The sequence below is a fragment of the Denticeps clupeoides genome, unplaced genomic scaffold, assembly GCF_900700375.1.
Source record: "Denticeps clupeoides unplaced genomic scaffold, fDenClu1.1, whole genome shotgun sequence".
Taxonomy (NCBI): domain Eukaryota; kingdom Metazoa; phylum Chordata; class Actinopteri; order Clupeiformes; family Denticipitidae; genus Denticeps; species Denticeps clupeoides.
This window is the reverse complement of record NW_021629732.1, coordinates 82,355-99,548: the sequence shown is the minus strand read 5'-3', so window position 1 is coordinate 99,548 and position 17,194 is coordinate 82,355. Positions and strand designations below refer to the sequence as shown.

Here is a 17,194-nt window from a genome sequence, read left to right as displayed (position 1 = left end):
GCTGTAGATGTGAGTGTGTGCATCCTGTCATGGCCTGAGACTCCTTGCCCTGCACCCAAAGTATGAAGATGGGTTCCAGCACCCGCAACCATACTGTGGCTTAATCAATGGTCAATGAAAGTGAGCAAGGAAAACTTGTAACAGAACTCAGTAGTGAGTTACTGGAGCATCAGGTAACAAAGTTGTGACAGTAAGCCCATACCACACAGTTTCTGACTTGTGACCTATATGGAAAATGGAAACGACTCACTTTCCATTGCCGCTTAGTCCCGTTTTGTATTGACAGCTCATCTATGGAGATCGTCCAGAGCACCAACTTTCTTGGTGTTCACATAACGAAGAGCCTCATGTGGACCCTCAACACCAGCTGCTCTTCTTCTCTACTTTCTGTGGAGACTGAGGAGTGCTCACCTGCCACCCCGTCCTCACCACGTTTTAAAGAGAGAATCCTGTGGGGCTGCATTACAGCCTGTCTTGAGAACGGCACGGCCTCAGATCACGCAGCTGAAAAAGGCTATCGCTCTCTCTCCCCTCTTTCATGGACATTCACTGAACCTCTAGCTGGAGTTACCCCCCCCATTAAAATGAACTCCAATCTATTTTCTCATTTGAACAAAATGTATATGTTTGCAGAATCTATTGCAATATCTGTAATGTTTTGCATTACTTCATAATCATGTGCACTCTATGTTGTTCTGTCTGCACTGTATTTATTTGCATTTTTGCACCCTGGTCAACTGATGTGTACGGCTTTGGATGGCGGGAGGAAGTGGGAAGTGAGAGAACCTGGAGAGATATGAGAGCACACAACCAGGGTTCAGGATTCAACTCCCAACCTTGGAGCCATGAGACCATGCTATCCACCGCCACCATGCACCATGACTAAATAAAGCCGATTTTGTGGTCTCATTAAAGAGTTCTGGCCGTTTCAAGGTCAAGTTTACAAAGAGAGCAAATGCAATAGAGCATGGCAAGTTTTGCCCCTGTTTGGTTTATGACAGATGTTCAAGGTTTGTACTGAAAGGCCAGTAAATAAAGCGGAGGACAGCCGCCATACGTTAACATTTTATTGTTCACTGACACGTCTAAATTGCAAAATGCGGTACTGGTAAAGACTGCTTTCCACCATGAAGCAAAATAGGGGAAAAAAGTACTTTATCAGCAAAAAAAACAAGTGGATCGATCTTAAAAGCTCACTTGTGTGATGCACTTACTCAAATCCCATTCTTGTAATGGCCTTGTGGGGTGTAATATACGTTCACCGGCTGCCACCTTGCAGGGCCGCGGTGTATGTGCAGACCCTAGCGCTGCCGTTACCAGGTGGGGGATCTTCTAATCCGCCTTTAGTGATCAGTTCCAAAAATGCTATTAAACGAGATTGCAGTGCAACATATCACAGTGACACAATATGAGCAAATTTTAGATCATTTAAAAATACACTATTTATTAGATGCACGTGTATGCTTTTTCTCTGTGAAAATACGTAGCCTGTTTATTTTTGTCGGATAGACACACAGTCAGGAACAGGCCAGGATGTGTGAGGTAATATTTGCCAACTCTCTTCCTGTCGAGATCATGGAAATGTCGAAATCACCCATTTTTTTTGTGTAACAGATACGTTTTAAACTGTCATGCCATTCTGAGAAGTACAATTCATTTGAAGCAACTGGTGAGAGGCCCGAGTGACGAGTCGTTCGCAAACGAATCAAAAGAATCGAGTCTTCCCACTGAACGTCAAGAGTCGGCTCAGACCGCGGGCAAACGCGCACTCGTCAGTTCAGCTAGATTTCATACGCAAGATGCAGGCCGACGATTCATCTGGGATAAACGACAGCACAGTGAGTCTTTTTTTTTAAAGGGGAAGAGTCGGTCCGTCCCGGAGAGATCGTGCGCGGCCCCCGTGGGAGGAGCGTGTTCGGCGTCGTGACGTCACTTTCGGTTCGCCTCGACAGAAAAAGCTCCGGGCGCTCTGTCAACTTGTTCCACACACTTCCGGCATTAAAGTTCTCAGGGAAGGCGCTTCGGTGAGTGGGGCGACTCGGAACCATTTTATACAAGTTGAATATATGAAATATATATGTACATAAAATTATATATATATAGATATGGTAATCATCGCTTATAGCATTTCTTTTTTTAGTATCGGTTAACCACAAGTAATCCCACATTATTTCTTCGATCGCCAATCAATTATTTGTTGTGGTGAATAAAACATGGTGATTTTCAGCCTGTATTGTCCTCCCTGAAGCTTAAAAAGTAAATAGGTCCTTTATAAAGTAACGTATGACAACCTTGTCATTCTTATTGTTAATGCCTGGTGGTTATTTAATAATTTTTTTTTTGCTCCAGGTCGGGGACGCTGCTTCCCATCGGAGTTTGAATATTGAGCGCACCTCGCTGCGCGGCCGTAATTCATCCGCCGGGCAGGTGAGTTTTATGCAAAATATCCTCCTCCCGTTGGCAGACCGAGTCCCGTCCCCGGGGGTGCTGGGCTGTGGCTGTGGCGCTTTGATTGGATGAGTTCCTGTGCGCCCGCCGTTTGCCTCGACGATTTACGGTGGCGCGCAGGGAGCGCCGTTAAATCATCCCGGGGTCCTTGCTGGCGTCAGTGCGCCCTGCTCCTCTTCCTCCTCTCCTGCTCCTTCCTCCCCGCACCGGCTGCGCCACCGCGCCCTGCCCTGCCCTGCCCTGCCCTGCCCTGCGCATCCGAGCCGGAGAGCAGATGAGAGCATGTGAGTATGGACACTCGTCCATCCGTCCATCCCTCACCTCACGTCCACATTCGTGCATTTGACAGGCGCTCTTCCATTCAGTCATTACAGGACGGTCCCACGGCGGCCAGTGGGGATTCCTGTCAGCTGAAGGACAGGATTTTCCACGACTCTCTGGAAATATTTACAGATGTCTACAGTGCGCCCGTTGTGCCTCTTTTGAGCTGCAAATAACTGCCGTGTATGTATATTGTGCCTTAACCCCCATCAAACCTTTGACCTTCTGTAAAACCGAACAAGGGTTTTAATGTAGATTTCCACCCTGCAACCTTTGGGTTGGTGAGTCATGTGCGTTTTTTCGTTTTTTTTCTTTTACGTGGAATTCTCCACGTCCTGTTTCATGTTTTTGCCCCGGTGCCGTGCAGCTCTGTCTTTTGTCGTGGACGGTGACCCGGTCCTCACCGTCGTTACCAGCGATCGATCTGTTGACTGGAGCCACCGGCGCTGCTCTCTTGTCCTCCGTCTGGAGGCTTGGGAGGCTCTCCCCATCGATCCCAGGGCATAATCCGATTTAGCGTTAAACAAATAGTGAGGCGTTTAACCCCGGCCGCGGGAGAGAGTGCCGGGCTTTTTAAGTAATTCAGTGGCTCATTTGAAACTTTGTCTAATCGATCCATTAGCCGGGCTGGACTCTGTAATGAATGTGTAGTTGCGCCTAATTCGGCTCTAATGCATCTTAGGAAAATGAGAGCGCTCGTTTGGCGCTCAGATGAGCGATATTGGGGTTTTAAATGGATTGGAATAACTTTGGTGGCCATTTAGGGACATGACCAGGCATGCACGTAGGCATGAGAGGGATGGAACAGAAGAGGAGCAGACGCACACGGGTTCTATGTTTTTTTTTTTTGAGGTGGTAATGTGTGAATGTTACATTTACATTTACGGCATTTATCAGACATTTATCCAGAGCGACTTACAATCAGTAGCCACAGGGACAGTCCAAACCTGGAGCAACTTAGGGTTAAGTGTCTTGCTCAGGGACACAATGGTAGTAAGTGGGATTTGAACCTGTGACTCTGTAGTCTTCTGGTTCATAGGCAAGTGTGTTACCCACTAGGCTACTACCATCCCTAGGCATGTTAGATATTGTTGACTTTGTGGTGTGATGGACACTGATTAGCCTGTTGTGTGAGTTCATGTTCTTGGGCTAAAATAGCACATGGCTTTAGAGCCACGATCTCCACCGAGGTTGGCCTGCAGTAGTCCAGAAGTAGAGTGTAGAGTGTTTCAAAGTAACATCCACACAGATGCAGGACCCAGAATCGTCCATCATGCACTCACATCGGAGGTAAAATGGCACCATCGAACCTTGGATGGCCATGTCCCTGTCACCAGGTCGCTGACTGTCACCATTTTGGACCACGTTGAGTAGAAATGCTAACCACAGGAGCAGCCGAGAAGACGTGATGACCCAGATGACTAGAATTGCACCCCTTGACTGGTGTCATTTCATGAGATAATATGTGTTAAGCTGTGTGTGGTTTTAAAGATGTGGTTGATATGTGTACGATGCAGAGGCCACCATAGTGTATAAATCAACATAACATGTTACAGTTCTTTTAAAATTTGTAAAAAAAATCTTTCATGGAATACAAGTTGCAGTAAAAACTTGCAGTAATCTGTCACACATCATATTTTAGCATTGATGTAATGTAAATAAACCAGGTTACTGAAGGTTTGATTGGTTTATTTACATTACATCAATGATAAACTAGCATTGATTACTTACATTTTTGTTACGTTTAGCCACTATTCACTTTTTTTCCAGTGCCCATTGTATTACACTTGTGACGATGTGTGTATTTTCATTTAAACAATGCGTGAAGGCAAATACGTGGCAGTATTTCTTAATGTTTGTATGTATGTATTATTCTAAGCGGTGTGCATTAATGCTGGATTTTGGATCGAGGATTCACTCGCGGATCGAGTGAAATATGCGCGAGTGTACAATCGATAAAAGGCCGATGAATAACAGTGCGGTTAATCTGCCACTTCCCTCTCCTCATCGCTCGCGCTCTCCCTTCCTTCAGTGGTTTATGGTAAATTGTAGATTGCGTTTGTGTTGGGGGTCAATTATTTATTTATTTACTCGGATTTAATTGCTTGGACATTATTGGTGTTTGTGTCCTGCTGTAAAATGCTTTATATTATATTATTTTATTGCACCTGTAATGCGGTTGTTCAACTCTTGCAGGATTGCCCTCGTTCCAGCCCTCCTGTCTTTCGTCCTGTTGGTAGATGGAGGGCCCACGATGTCAACTGTCCACTCAGGTGAGGCGCAGGAACAGCTCTCTGGTGTCTGATTGGTCGGCCTTTCATAGCTGATGGATGGGGTGCTGCTCTGGACTCTTGTTGAACCCACAGAGCAACGATTATCATAACTCTCACTGTCGTTGTGTGATTTCATCATGTCCCACAGTTATCACATCACACCATCACCTCTCTCCAGATAGCTCATTTCGCTTCGGTCCCGCGACCAATCAGATTTGACTAAACCACTGACCATGCATGCAGACAGCAGCACTATCCCAATGAGCGATATCGCATATATGAATGTCCATAACCTCTAGCTTGTTTATTTCCTGTAGCACCTCAATGTGACTCTAGTCCAAGCCCTCGGGTAGCAAAGGTGAATTTTGATTGCACCTCCAAAGAAAAAAAAAAAGGTGGGGTTAATTAAAACTACATTTCTTTGGCTGTACAGGAAATGGATTGTTCCAGAAGGGTTTCATTTGTAACGTTCCACGGCAGTGCCAGTATGCAGAAGCTTTTAATAGGAAGACTAATTCCTACCCAGAGAGAATCTGACAGGGCAATTACCGGCAAACTGCCGACCGGTGTAGCATAGATACACCACCCCCTTACATACGGGGCGACCGCAAAAACCCTGGATTCCTTTAACCGGAGTGGAGCAGATGAAACACCTCTCGGCCTACCTTAATTCACCTTGAGCTCCGCAGCCACCACGGGAAATAACAGCTGCCCACGTTCGGCCCGCAGCTTCAGTCTGTGCACACACTCTGTCCGATTGTGGGTGATTTAGCAACATTTTTGATTAGAGTAGTTGTTGTGCCGGTGACAGTTTTGATGCTGGATCGTAACTCAATTTAATGAACCCTGCATGACTGCATGACTGCGGGAAAAAAAATTCATTTACTTGAACAAAGGTCTAAAAAAGCAGCCTTGCTGCGCGCTATATAGCTACATCCCATTTTTATTGACGCCGGCAGTTGCTGATTTCACGATTTTAAGCTGTAATTGATTCAGTCACCATAATGTTTTAACTTTCTCAAGCAATTTATGCCATCAATTTAATCACCCTATTACTGGGTCTTTATAGCCAATGTTAAACCGGGACGGACTATCAGCACTAAGCGGTGTTTGAGTGTAAGGCAAATGTGCTAAATCAATGGCTGGAAGAGGAGACAGACTGGGCGTTAAAATTGATTAAAATAGGTTATTGATTGAAAGAGCCGTGCTCTGTGATCCCAGTAACGTTTGGGCTTATGACTCACGTGGGACTTTCAGTTTCTGTGACACAATTTGTTTTCCCCCAAGACTCATTCAGAGGCTTTCAGAGTTGATGTTTTTAATTTTTTTTACGTAGCAACTTTCATACATTTCAGACATTAAAAAAATGAGGAAGTGGGAATAAAAATGAAACAGATATAAAAAGGTAGAAATGTTTAAAAGATCAAAATTGAACAGACATTTCAGTAAAGCTGATAGTGTGTTAAGATGAGCACAAATGCTGGTCAAAAGGTTTTAAGCATGGATTTGAACCTGTCGAGTGTTGGGTTCTTCGAATGGTTTCATTTCCGAACAGAGAGAATTTTAGTCTTTACCTTGAACAGGACTAACAGACTCATTGCCACTGACCAGGGTGGGGTGATGTGCTGCAATTTTAACTGTATTTTCAATTAACCAACATTGCCAGATTGTATTTGTTGGGAGTCTGTTTTAGAGATAATGACACATTCTGTAATACATTCTGGAAGAAATAATGGATAATGGAATACATTTTTAGGACATATAGTTTAAATATCAGTTTCATATACTTCACATACTACACTACGTATTTGCACCACATTAACAGACACCGTGAAGAAAAGCGTTTCAGTTCATGTGTGTCTCTTCCCTGTTCCTGCAGCACCTCTTTGCCATGACTGGGGGGTTTACTCAGAGGGAGCTGTCAGGGTGCTGGAGGGCCAGGCTGGCTGGCTGCACTGCCCGCTCTTCTCTTACCCCACTGTCTACAACTACAGCTCGTCTCTGGCCAGCGGACTCAACCTCTACTGGTACCGCGTCAGCCCAGGCCAGGACCTGGAGCAGCCCATCAATCTCAAGCTGCCCAACTACTACAAAGAGAGGGAATGGCTATGGCTGGAGCCAGCTACTCTCCAGGACTCGGGCCAATATATCTGCATGCTGAGGTGGGTGTGAGGCAGTGTCTATAGAAACCAGGACAGTGTTTTTCCAGTCTAATACTGTACCATAATGTTTCTAGAATATTGTAAATTGTCATCGTCCTCCTTTGGCTGTTCCCGTAGAGGTTCGCCACAGTGGATCCACACAGTTGACCGGGCAACCCTCCCAAAATTATGCTTTCACCTGTGTCCCCTGTGCCTGGGTTTATAGCTATAATTAATAACCAATAGAAATGCCAATCTTGATACAGTATCTCACAAAAGTGAGTACACCCCTCGTATATTATTATATCTTTCCAGCACTGAAGATATGACAGTTTGATACAATGTAGCCAGTGTACAGCTTGTATAACAGTGTAAATTTGTGAGATATATCGTCTATATCGTATGATTATTGTCCCTGTTTTTGTCCCAAAGTCCCTGATTATATTTTGTCCAATATAGCATGTGCCCACTCTCAAGTAACTAGACAACAGTGAATACCAGACTCTGTGTCCAAAGAGAATATGCTACTCTGTTGCTGGCTCAGCACGCTGCCACTGCATGTTTCAGAAACATAACGTCTTGTGTGAAGATTGCCGTGAGGCTGGAGGTGGTCCAACACGCCGTGGGTATGGAGTGCGTCATGGAGGGCGCTGTGCCTGCTCAGCACATCACCAATACCCGTTCAGGAGGGGAAGACCTTCACCTGCCCGACATCCAGATGATCCAACTCCGCAACCTCAGCTATTCGGTCACGTGGTACTACGTGAGTATTCAGTAGTTCCCAAGGTTTTTCGTCATATTGAAATGCCTTTGAAAATCCTTCCATCTCTTTCGGTTTCCCTGTTAGTATTGCAGCCGCGAGAGACTAAAGCAGAGGCTGTTGAACATTGAGGTGAAGGGCGACAGCATTGTTGTCCATCTCATGCTGAAGGCGTATGAGGGTCCACACACCTGCGTGGGTCAGCTATGAGGCCAATGGCAGAGGCATCAACTTCACTCGAGTTGTCAATGTGACAGCAGTGGGTGAGATGTGTTCGTAGCCATAATTGCCCAGGGTTCAGAATATTTATTCAGAATAAACTGAACTCATCCACCCGTCTGTCCTTTTCAGCTCCCTCACGAGGACCCAAGGAGCCCATAATACATATCCCTGCTGAGGGAAAAGTCCAGTCGGTCAAGCTGGGTAGGTGGATGTGTCCGATGAAATGATACTCTCATACATGATACTGTGATGCACCTGTCCTCAGTGACAATTTTATTGACTTTGCTATTCCCCAATACTCATATAGATTAAATTAATAAAATTTTTAACCAATACAGTAATTATTTTTTCTCACGCATAGTTTAAGTATTAAACATTCATACTGGATTCCAGGATATTGAAAATGCACCACAATATATTGCCATATCGATTTAGTGTCTGTCCCTAGCGCAGCAGTGACATGCTGTGATTGATATGTGGCGTTGCCACTTACGTTGTACTGGGCACGTTTCTTGGACAGGTGAGGAAACTGTGCTGAAATGCACTGCGCTCCTTCCTTACATTGAGAACGACAGTAAAGAACTGTGGTGGACCGTCGACGGCAAAGCCGTGGGTCAGCTGGCAGATCCTCGCTTCAAAGCCCAGTAGCAGGTTTGATCCGTTCTGTTTAGAAACTGCTCGTATCAAGATCATGAAAGGGTGTACGGAGTACTGGGTGTGTGGTTTCTGAAAAAGGTCATTGCTGCTCGGTCACCGAAAAACCAAAAACCAGAGCGAAGGCAGAAATCTCTACAGTCAATTTCCAAACTGCTGAAGCAATCTCAATTAATACGTAGTTCTGGGTTTGGGGTGCTGCCCCTTTAAGACCACCGTCTCTTGCTCTATTAAACTCTATTATTTGTCTTTTTGACACATAAGCACCCTCATAATCGAAGTAGGGATAAAACACACATTCTGATGGCCAAACCTGGGCTAAAAGACAGTAATTACACTGCTGTAAATTCAGAATTTAGATTATAATGCATTACTGTATAATAATAGTACCATACTGTATATTATGGGTTTTTTGTATACATTTGTTTTTTGTTATATACAACATTAATCTCGTTGTGCTGCATTTACTTCTCTTTCAAGCAGATAGGATAATAATAACGAAGACGGCGATGAGACCAAGAGGTCGAGCTACGAATCCAGGACGTCACCAAAGAGGACCTGCACAGGACGTATAACTGCTCCGCCCGCAACAGCAGGGGGAAACGCCACGCGCAAGGTGTTGCTACGCGAGGAGTGGGTGAGGAGAGAGCATCACACACTGCACCACACGGCCGAGCTCAAACTCATCAATCACAGCTCACACGGCCCTTCTTAGGTTAAGCAGTTATTGCAGAACAACTGAAATAACTTTTTTTCTCCTGTCTCATATGTCATGTCTGCTTGTAATGAGTGATGAGTGGAGATATGTTGAGAGAAGATATTGATTTTTTTTTCTCCTCCCACAGAGTTGAAGCATGTAGTCCGTTTACTGACATTACATTGACCAGTGTAGGAAATTGGCCCTCTGGGAAAAGCAATTTACCCTTTCAGTAAATTGTCAAAGATTAACTGTCGTATTTTATGGTACAATTCTAGCAATGAAAATAATTCCTGGCCTGGCAAAGTAGCTCATTTCCTGTTTTATTTCTTTTTTTTTTCGTAGAATATCAACCATACATAGAGCTGGGCTGCGGCCTGGGTGCTATTGTGGTCATCATGATCAGCATGTTCGTAATCTACCACATATTCTGGCTGGAAATCTTGCTCTTCTATCGCGCTAGTTTTGGAACTGATGAAAGATCCACAGGTAAACCACGTTTGGGCTGGATTCGGCTTTTAAAAAATCTTTTTTGTGACAGTCCAGCCTTTGTCTCCCAACGTCATTCATTCGTATTCTTAAACAGAGTATTGCATTCAGCTGTTGCTCATTCTAGATGATAAGGAATATGACGTGTATATCTCCTACGCACGTAATGGCGAAGAGGAAGAATTCGTCCTGTCAACGCTACGGAGAGTCCTGGAGAATGAGCTGGGCTATAGCGTGTGCATTTTCGACAGAGACAGCCTGCCTGGAGGAAGTGAGTATCAGAGAACCTATGAAGTGCAGTGATGAGATGGTTACATGTGGCAGGGGTGGCCTAGTGGTTAAGGAAGCGGTCCCGTAATCAGAAGCTTTCCGGTTCGAATCCCGAATCCCGAAGGGTGATGGGTTAAATGCAGAGGACACATTTCACAGTGTGCGCCGTGTGCTGTGCTACTGTGTCACAATGACAATCACTTTATATTTTATATTTCACTTGATACATTTGTACTTAGTCAGGTGTTCATTGCTTTACTCATAAATGTAAAATTCATTTGTTTTAGAACATATTTAACAACACACCAATGTTTCCGACGAGTCAGTGACCACTAATTTATCAATAGTGTGTTATTTACATGCAACATTATAGCATGGTTATAACCATGTTGTGTATTCCGTAAATTCTCTTTGTTTCAAAATACGTTTTCGAAATTCACTGTAAAGATCCAGCTTGCTTATTAGGTTTATTACAGATGCTGTGCTGTCACTTTAGGAAGCTTTTGAAGATGTTTTCTAGATAACAGGTTCCAAGAATGAACTGTTTTTTTTCCAACAGGAAATCACACCTTGTAGCCACTTTTTGGTGGCAGTCGAGTATACTGAGCGATGCAATGTGCTAGTGCTCTTTGATAGTTGCAGATGAGAAAGAAATGCATTTGCTGCCTGAACTGTGATCTTGATCCCCCACCATTATAGACATAACAAGTATTAATATTTTATGGCAGGTTCGGCTTTAATGTTGCCAAAGGTGCATATGTGCTTTCAAAAGTGAGGTTTGTGTGGGTGTGTTGTAGGGGTGGGTGAGAATAGCACAGGACTGTGGTAAAGCTGATTTACTATTACGCCAGAATATGTCTGTTGGAACCAACATCTGTGAAATAGAGTAATATAATTATTAATACTTTAATCTAAAAATTTGAATGAATGTATTTGTCACAGTTATACACATACACCTTAACTGACAGTGAAATAAGGACTGTAGTACACAAAAACTACAATGTAGCCCAAGGAATATTGCTTAAAACAAAGTATTGTGGCTATAGTAGTCAAATTTAGCATGATATTTGCAGTAATATTTACTATAATATTTAGCATTTGCTTCTTCATTCAATGTATCTGTAAAATAATACTATGATGTTAACAATGTAGACCTTCCTTTTTAAATATAATAATAATTACTTATAGATATAACAGAATATTACAATTAGACTTACATTGAAGAATAACTGAAAAATGTTGGTTTTCAGATTAGAATGTGTTCCCAGCTTTATTATATTTTATATATGTATTTTTATTATATCTGTTTTACTGCTCTCCTTGTCTCCCAGTCATAACAGATGAGACGCTGAACTTTCTGAACCGCAGCCGGAGGCTCATTGTGGTTGTAAGCCCCCAGCACGAGCTGCAGGGCACCCAGGCACTGCTGGAGCTCCGGGCTGGGCTGGACACTATGGTGTGGGGAGGCAGCCTGCGGGTCATCTTGGTCCAGTATAAGCCCATTAGCAGGGGCAGCTGGGTGAAGGAGTTGAGGCGCGCCCGCGTGGTGCTGGCATTCATCCGCTGGGAAGGGGACAAGTCCCTCGCCATCTCCTCACGCTTCTGGAAGCGGCTTCAGGTGGAGCTGCCGCTCCGGAAGGCCGATAGCTTGTCAGAGAAATACAGCAATACTGCCAGACTGATTAAAAGTTGTGACATGGAGGACTCTGGCGTCACAGCGAAAAACAAAATGGTGGAATCTTTCATTAAGGCCTGAATGGTGGTGCCTTTGAGCTCAGTTTGGAGTATTAGTCAATGCAGTAATTCAGTTTCACATCATTTGGATGAAACACATACTGCAGCTCAACACTAAATGTCACACAAATGTGACACACAATACACAAACTGCAAAAGAAGGTCATATGAAAGTCATATGTCACATAATGGACATGTTTGGTGTCCATTTCTTCTGCACTCGTGAAATAATGCTTATTAATTTCACGACCATAGGTGTGATAATGTGCGACTGTCGGAGATTAATGCAGGCCATTAATTCTGCATTACCTGTGCCTGAGGTTTCAGCAAGCATGAAATAAATTGTGCTTTCAGCTGAATGAATAACAAAGACGTTTCGAAACGCCTGGTTAATTGATTATGACGATTTTGGAAGGGGAAAAAAATGATGTAGTACAACATTTGCACTTACCGATAAATTAATTCAGCGAATGCGGGTGTGATTATTGCGGCCTGTCCTGAAAAATAACTGCACTGGATTACATTTTTTCTGTCTGCTGACCTCACTAGACCTTACCATACACATTTTATTACGTCCGTTATTTTTTTGTTCTCAATTTAGCACTTCACATCTTCATTCACTCATAATTTACAGCGGCATTTCCATCTTAATATGTAATATCATGCTGCCTCTTATGCTGCTACTGATCTAATTTATACTGTTATATAATTTACACTTTGTCTGCTTTACAGTTTGTTTACAGGGATTTATGCATTTTGTGGAGGTGCTTTATTTTGATTTTCATTTTTATTCATTGTTTATTTATATTAAAACATTTTATACATCTTCATGTCTTCCATGTCTTTTTCATTTATTTCATTCCTCAACATATACTTCATCTAAAACGTTCAGACAAATAGATTTTATGTACAGTTGGTGGACTGGGTCAGTTCCCTTTCCTTCACATTTTGGCATGTAGAAGCCAATCTAGTTACAATTTTCCCCAGAATTTTCCATGATAGATATTCCCAGTCTTTTGAAAAGCACAGCCCTTTTCCCCCCAGTTGTTATTTACATGCTTTTTAAAATATATGTTTATATAAGTATTATAAGTAATATAACTTTCTCCTGTCATAAAAAATGCACTGGGTAGCAGTTTCACTGAGAAAAGTAGCTTTTCACATCCCCTTTCTAGTTCTCAAGGTTATATTAGTTGATTCATATGGAATCTTTGGCTAAAATATGAGAATGGAAAATAAGACCGCAGACTCTAAATAGACATTGTCTAATTGGCTTTTAATAGAAAGAACTTAGCTTCCTGATAGATGTATTTAAACCACATGCAAATGCATTTATTTTTCTGTTTTGAATGAATGAAATAACAGGGTCTCTTTCTCTACTCGCATAATATCATTGGTTCATGAAAATAAGGAAATTCTGCAACACATTAGGTAAACAACAATAAACATTTTAATATAGGATTATATAGGATAAGCCTCAATAAATGTTTATATGTGTGTTTGCATGAGCCTAAAGGCACCATTGCTTATAATCCACTAGTTTAAGATGTCAGTTTGGACAAATGTATTCATTATCCAATACATATTTAATGAATATATGGAATAATTTCATTCAAAATTGTGCCCCTGATAAAGACACTTACATTTACATTAACAGCATATATCAGATGCCCTTATCCAGAGTGACTTACAATCAGTAGTTACAGGGACAGTCCCCCTGGAGACACTCAGGGTTAAGTGTCTTGCTCACAATGGTAGTAAGTGTGAACCTGGCTCTTCTGGTTCATAGGTGAGTGTGTTGCCCACAAGGCTGCTACCACCCTGGTACACTAAACCCTGAGTGTCTCCAGTTGGCCTGTCTCTGTCACTAACGATTGTCGTTCTGGACAAGGGCATGTGGTAAATGCCGTAAATGTGAATCTAGCTGCGATCAGGAGCAACTTTAACTTACTAAATGTGGAGTGTTGACCTCTGGCGTCAGGCTTCTGTGTCTGCTGTTCATCTCTCCACCTGCAGACGTAGCTGATGCCGTGCTCAGCTGTATGCAGGTGAGCCGCCGGCTCCTGGTGGTTCTGAGCCCGGCGTACGTACAGCAGCAGAGCGTCAGTCTGCTAGAGGGTCGTCTGTGCCTTTACCTCCACCACACCTGCCACGCCCAGGTCATCACCGTGCGCTACCGCTCCCTGTGCGGCTCCTGCACCGAGGCCCACCAGCTGCGCCGCTCCTCCACCACAATCGCCTGGAAGGGCCCACGCTCCCAGCCCATGAGCTCGCGCTTCTGGAAGTTACTCAGGCTGGCCATGCCGGTGCGGCCGCTGGCTATGGGGAAGAGGATGATTGACAGCACCTCCACGCACTCCGACCTGGCCGTGCTGGCGCGACTTCGTCCCCAGAGGGCACCAGCGCTCCGCGGCACTGAGAGAAAGCGGGGCGGCGACAAGGGTCGACGCTCCATCCAAGGAAGAAGCTGGAGGGGAGTGAATGGAAGCTGTGTGCGGAGCCAGAGGGAGCTGACCAATCAGAACTGCAGAGTTTGCGTGAGCTTCAACAAAAGCCAAACAACACTCCGCAGTGAGAAAGACTCCATGTGCAAAGCTCAGCTAAATCAGCCACCAGCCAATGGGACAGCGGGGATTCCAATAATGAACAGTGGACCCATTCACGCCCCTCCTTCAGACCAGATCAACCAGAACCAGAAGGATCTTGAGCAGACTGTCAGAGACAAGGGTGCCGATGACCAAGCGGACAACGACCAGCCTAACAACAACAGCAACAGAAGCCATGACTGTGCTGCTCAGAACAGCAACTCTTAACTGAGAAGCTCCCCACTTATCCATTGCACTGGCAATTGCAATGAATATTATCCCAATATTATATTTACTGTTCCAGTTACTTGACGTAAATCACGTGCTTGTGCTTCAGACAGACAACAGATGTCAGCCTTCTACCGCATTAAAAGTAAGATGCACTCTTCCCCCTTCCGCCAGTGCGGTTTCACTGTGTGTGCAGTTTCTATATTTATGCAAACGCATAAAACTCTACTGGGGAAGAATGTTTTACACTAATATTTTTCCTCATTGGAACTGCGATGATTTCCTGCCGTGATACTTAATCATATAATTATTTACATCCGTGGCCGAAAGTGGCGCTGGCGAGGCTGGATGTTGGCAAAGCCTGCACTTTTTTAATGGCTTCAAATCACTAACATTTGCTTGAAGTCACAAGGAGATTGTGAGATTTAGAGAGAGTCAGACAGGCCTTTAGTGCATTAAAATCTGATGGAAGGAAATTAATCCATCTTATATCTGCATTTCTAGTAAGTAATAATAATAACAACAGAATTTTTCATTAGTTGTGATAAAATGCTGGCTTACAGGAAATAATACAAACTGCCGGTTGGAATTTGGTACAAACAAATGTTTTCACATAAAGGAGTGAGTTTAAAAAATGGGACTGGATATAAGACTGCAGTAAGATGGAATGGTTCGTAACCACACTTCAGAGTGACAGATGTCTACTAAAGGTCACCTGGGGAATAGTGGAGGTTCCCCGTTGCAACATCAAACTAGCAGGAAAGCTGCCATTTCTGGGCGATATACAGTACAGGCCAAATGTTTGGACACACCTTCGCATTCAATGTGTTTTCTTTATTTTCATGACCATTTACGTTGGTAGATTCTCACTGAAGGCATCAAAACTATGAATGAGCACATGTGGAGTTATGTACTTAACAAAAAGTGGAGACCTGGCCTCCACAGTCACCGGACCTGAACCCAGTCGAGATGGTTTGGGGTGAGCTGGACCGCAGAGTGAAGGCAAAGGGGCCAACAAATGCTAAACACCTCTGGGAACTCCTTCAAGACTGTTGGAAAACCATTTCAGGAGACGACCTCTTGAAGCTCATCGAGAGAATGCCAAGAGTGTGCAAAGCACTAATCAGAGCAAAGAAACTAGAATATAAAACATGTTATTTCACCTTTTTTTGTTAAGTACATAACTCCACATGTGTTCATTCATAGTTTTGATATGATCAGTGAGAATCTACCAACGAAAATGGTCATGAAAATAAAGAAAACACATTGAATGCGAAGGTGTGTCCAAACTTTTGGCCTGTACTGTACTTACCTGTTCAGACTTTTTATCCCAGAATGAGGGAGGCAAGTTGTTCACAAATGAGCATCAAATGAAGCTTGAGGTACTTTTTCTCCAGAGTTCTCTAAGAATAAGAGATATAGGAACAGTTCAAATGTAAATTATTACATATTATTTTGTAATAAATATTCAGATTAATGACGCTGTTTGAGTTTGTATTACGTCGGTTACAATATAGTGACAGATATGTGGAACCTGTGCCTATAATAACAGCAGGAAAGAAATTGGCACACAGTCGAATGGAGAGCTCTGTGAATCGGGCCAGACATAAACAACAAGGAGGAAACTAGACACAGCACGGCAGAGAAAAATGGGGAAGTCGGCTCTGATTGAGGGACAAACCGGATGAAACGGGCCACATGACAGGGATAGAATACAAGTCAGATGTAAACAAGCGAGAGTTGTCAAGTTATCGGGCATAAGAGCCGACTGGGGAAACACCAGGAGATTTGAGTAAGTGAGTGAGCAGGAAGGTGAGGGACAGGACACTGTCCCACAACAATACAACAAACAGGAAATGGTTAAAAAGAAAGTGACATGGTCTCACTGTCACGGTTAAGGCAATGCAACACCTTGTGACTCATGAGGCCAAAGTGACGCACACAGACCAGCGAATGCGGGTGAATGCCATCGGCATGATAAAATAAAAAATGTTCACACGTGGCCATTGTAAGAATTTTACAATTGAAATACTGTTAGGAAATGCTCATGTCTGTCCAGTTTTTAAGGGGCAGGAGCTCAAGTGTCTCAAGCATCATCCTCTGCACGTCCTGACCTCCACAGACCAGGAACATCCCACAAAAGCTGCACCATGATTTGGTCCTTGTCAAAGTTGCTCAAATTCTTATGATTGTTCACTTATTGACTAGTATATCCCACCCACTGCCAAAAAATTATACTTACTCACTTCACCTGTAATAATATGGTCATAATGTATTAACCAACTGGTGTATAACTGGTTTACAGACAGAGTCCATGCAGAATTGCTTAATACAATTTATATACAAGAAATTGTTTTCATATGAGCTGCTGT

General features: G+C 43.4%; 1 protein-coding gene and 1 pseudogene across 1 annotated transcript; both read left to right on the top strand.

The window, feature by feature from the left end:
- The first annotated feature begins 1,654 nt into the window (after positions 1–1,654).
- On the top strand, positions 1,655–12,749 carry LOC114773095 (interleukin-1 receptor accessory protein-like; annotated as a pseudogene).
- Positions 12,750–13,409: 660 nt separating this feature from the next.
- LOC114773089 (uncharacterized) lies at positions 13,410–14,836 on the top strand. The gene is made up of 2 exons (XM_028965615.1): positions 13,410–13,440; positions 13,972–14,836. Exons 1-2 carry the CDS (start codon positions 13,410–13,412, stop codon positions 14,820–14,822), a joined length of 882 nt encoding a protein of 293 aa, XP_028821448.1. The 3' UTR covers positions 14,823–14,836.
- The last annotated feature ends 2,358 nt before the right edge of the window (positions 14,837–17,194 follow it).

Excerpts from the sequence above, each read along its gene's own strand:
- LOC114773089 (XM_028965615.1), top strand. The coding sequence starts at position 13,410 with ATGAAAATAAGGAAATTCTGCAACACATTAG. Across the intron at positions 13,441-13,971 it reads GAAATTCTGCAACACATTAG|TGTTGACCTCTGGCGTCAGG; the intron begins GTAAACAACAAT and ends CTAAATGTGGAG.